Raw genomic sequence first — 3,785 nt, 5'->3', positions numbered from 1 at the left:
CTTTCTCCTTTTTAGTCCTCTGGCTCTGCTTTTACCTTCATTTTATGCTCCTTGCTGCTTTAGTTTTGCCTAGTGTTATTTTTATTTCCAATAATTTTAAGTTTAAAACTTTCTATTTCTTAAAAATAGATGACTTATGTATTCATTTGAAGTCTTTATATGATATATTAAGAAGCAAATCCAAAAAAGAAACAATGATGTCAATACTCCAGGAGATCCCTGGACATATGCTGGTGACTCTTGTAGAATTTATACAAGGGCTATTTGCTGATTTAATTTCTGTGGCCCAGAAAGGCAGACCAAGTAAGCTCTCATATCAGCACCTGAAATATTACTTCCTTTCCCCATCACAGAATTTGGCATGGTTACTATTTTTGAAAAAGGCCTTCTCAATTAATTCCATAAAAACAGAATCTTATTTTTATTACACTTTTATAAATTAACGATAAGAATGAAAATCTGCTCATTTAATATCCTTTTTACATTTCCTTTAATGAATCTTTAACTCTTTTGACCTTTTTCTAAGCAATATGTGAATCTTAAATTATAAATGAGACTTTAGTATTGAAATACATTATTTAACTAATTAAATAGATTATCTTTGCAATTTTCTACCTTGTGCATTTTTTCTTCAGATGTTTTCAATATAAAGTCCTAACTAGTGAAGTTTTTTTTCACTTGTGCAAAAAATTTTTTGGTCAGAATGTTCCTCTACTTTTACAGATTACTCATGCCCATGTAGATGTTTACTTTATTTTTACATTGTATTTTCATTATGTAGCTGCTTTCATCTCTTGCACATTGAAGTCTTAAAATTTACTTGGGATCATGGAGACTGCATTCAACATTGTATTTTTCAAATGGTTAATAAGTCATTACACTCTTACAGAAAATTTTAAAACGCTCCTCCAAAGTATGCAGGGATAAGCAATGCATATTCATGGAATTAAAATTACATAATTTTAATATCATACAACTTAATATGATTCAAGTATCATATTATGTGACAAAACAAAGAATTCCATATCTTACACAAAACCTTAACAAGGATCTGGAATTTCAAAGCAATAAAATAAATCAAATAACAAGGATAGGTGTTATAAAGTGATATTATTTAGTCAAAGTAGATTTTTACAAAAAAAAATCATGAAATTAAAAGAAAGCCCAGAAAAATTACATGACATATCATCAACACACACACACAAAAAAAAAAACCAAACACTTCCTAAATATAATCACAAAAGTGGATATGATATTGAGAATCATCATTCCTAACAGCATTAAGGCTTAAATACACTCAATATTATAAACAAGAAGTGAACATGATCTACATTTTCTTTTTAAAACCAGAAATATTTTCCTAAAAAGAAACTGAAATGCATGGGGGCAAATTCCTGTACTTATATGAGAATCTGAATGTTGTAATGATGTCATTTTTTTTCTAAATTAGTTTAAAACGTTAAGAGAATCTCTGATAAAATTCCAATAGTATTTTACTTCCAATAGTGCTGATTCTAACATTCATCTACAAGCATAAATTGGAACAAGAAATAGAATTCTGAAGGAAATAATGCTAGGTGACTTTCTCTACTCGACTTTTAAGCACACCATGAAGATGGACAATAATTTACAATATAAATCTGGCAGCCTGATGAATGGTGAGTTTAAGTCAATCATGTATATGCATGTGGCAGAGGAAATACCTGAATTTTTTAAGGGGGCGGATTTAAATTTTTTGAAAAACTGATAGACATCACTTGCAGATTATCGTAGGAGAAGAAAATATAAACGTAGAATTAACCTTAACTGCTTCCCTTATAAAGAATACTTGGAAAGCAAACGTCCAGAATGAATAAGATTTGAAGAGCTATTTTCCCTTTCAAGGAATATTTCAATGTGATTTTTTTAATGTGCATAAGACTCATTTCTATATTTAGAAACACTAGGATTTCTATAATTAGAAACCCAGTGATTCTTGAATCTATACAGTTAAAATGGTAACTAAAATGAAATAGAAACAAGAATAATAATATCAGAAGACGTTGATATTTCTAGCAAAAGGACCACACACATCCACAGGATATGACCTGTAGAAATCACAGAATACAAGCTCAGTAACGCAGAGCGCCTTCCCGTGACAGGCAACCTGCCTGGAACTAGAAGATGTTCATTCCCATGTGCATGAGGCAGAACACAGGAGAAAACCTAGGGACGAAAACTGCTGGGGAATGCAGGCAAGATCTAGAGCCCTGGTTCCCAAACAGGTGTGTGCATCCAAATCCTGACTGGGCTTCTTAAGACAGAGAGGGCTACTTCACACCTAAAGCGTGAGGTCAAGGTAGTCAGATATGCAGGAAAATGTACATTTCTTGCAAGATTCTAGGTAATGCCCAGGTGGCTATTCCTGAGGACACCATTTGAGAACCACTGACATACAATTAGGTCTTGATTTGTTTCTTTGGGGGGTAAAAATGGTAACTGAAACATGTCGTCAAAGAGACCCAGTGTTAAGACAAAATAAATGATTTATTGAGTTTGCAAAGTTTCAATAAAAGACATTGGGGCATCTTTGGGAAATCTCTATTTGAAATTATTTTTTTTTTGGAGGCAGGGGGTGTTGAGGGTACCAGAGTTTGAATCCAGGGGTGCTTTACCACTGATCCACATGCCCAGGCCCTTTTTTATTTTTTGAGACAGGATCTCACTAAAATACAGAGGCTGGCTTTCAACTTGCAGTCCTCCTGCCTCAGCCTCCCTAACCTCTGGCTGGAGTGAATTTGGAGTTCCTTCTCTCCTTCCTTCTGGGAAAACACACCAGCACCATGGAAAGAGAAAACCAAACAGGAGCTGGAGACTTCATCCTCCTGGGATTCACGGATGACCCTGACCTGCAGTCCCTCCTCTTTGGCCTTTTCCTGTCCATGTACCTGGTCACAGTCACAGGAAACCTGCTCATCATCCTGGCTGTCATCTCAGACTCCCACCTGCACACACCCATGTACTTCTTCCTCTCCAACCTGTCCCTGGCTGACATTGGCTTCACCTCCACCACCATCCCCAAGGCTCTGAGGAACATCCACACTCACAGCAAAGGGATCACCTTTGCAGGCTGCGTCTCACAGATATGCTTCTTCTTTGTGTTTGGATCCCAGGACAACTTGCTCCTGACAGTGATGGCCTATGACCGCTTTGTGGCCATCTGTCACCCCCTGCACTATGTGGCCATCATGAACTCACGTCTCTGTCTGCTCATGGCTCTGGGGTCCTGGTTGGTCAGTGTCCTGGGCTCCCTGCCAGAGACCTTGACCATCTTGAGGCTCTCGTTTTGCACCAACATAGAAATCTCTCACTTCTTCTGTGATCTTCCTGCAGTCCTCAAGCTCGCCTGCTCTGACACACTCATGAAAAACATAGTGGTGTACACTGTGGCCATCATCCTGGGTGTCTTCCCTCTCAGTGGCATCCTCCTCTCCTATTCTCAGATTTTCTCCTCCATCCTAAGGATCTCATCAGACAGAGGCAAGTACAAAGCCTTCTCCACCTGTGGGTCTCACCTCCTGGTGGTCTCCTTGTTCTATGGCACTGGCCTTGGGGTCTACCTCAGTTCCATAACCACACTGTCATCTACGATGAGTCTGATGGCCTCAGTGATGTACACCATGGTCACCCCCATGCTGAACCCTTTCATCTACAGTCTGAGGAACAGGGACATCAAGGTGGCCCTGGGGAGAGTCTTCATCAAGATGGTGCCTCACAGTGAAACTGTCAATACACGTCTCTCCTGA

At 38.2% G+C, this 3,785-nt stretch overlaps 1 protein-coding gene across 1 annotated transcript; it reads left to right on the top strand.

The window, feature by feature from the left end:
• Positions 1-2,744: 2,744 nt before the first annotated feature.
• On the top strand, positions 2,745-3,785 carry LOC124087659 (olfactory receptor 7C2-like). The gene has a single exon (XM_046436641.2). It carries the CDS (start codon positions 2,823-2,825, stop codon positions 3,783-3,785), a length of 963 nt encoding a protein of 320 aa, XP_046292597.1. The 5' UTR covers positions 2,745-2,822.

This window comes from Marmota monax, unplaced genomic scaffold (genome assembly GCF_021218885.2).
Source record: "Marmota monax isolate L192 unplaced genomic scaffold, Marmota_monax_Labrador192_F-V1.1 WCK01_AAM20220418_F8-fsc00021, whole genome shotgun sequence".
NCBI lineage: Eukaryota > Metazoa > Chordata > Mammalia > Rodentia > Sciuridae > Marmota > Marmota monax.
The sequence above is the reverse complement of the archived record's forward strand: the minus strand, read 5'-3'. Positions and strand labels throughout refer to the sequence as shown.

Coding starts and splice junctions, on each gene's coding strand:
- LOC124087659 (XM_046436641.2), top strand. CDS start 2,823: ATGGAAAGAGAAAACCAAACAGGAGCTGGAGACTTCATCCTCCTGGGA.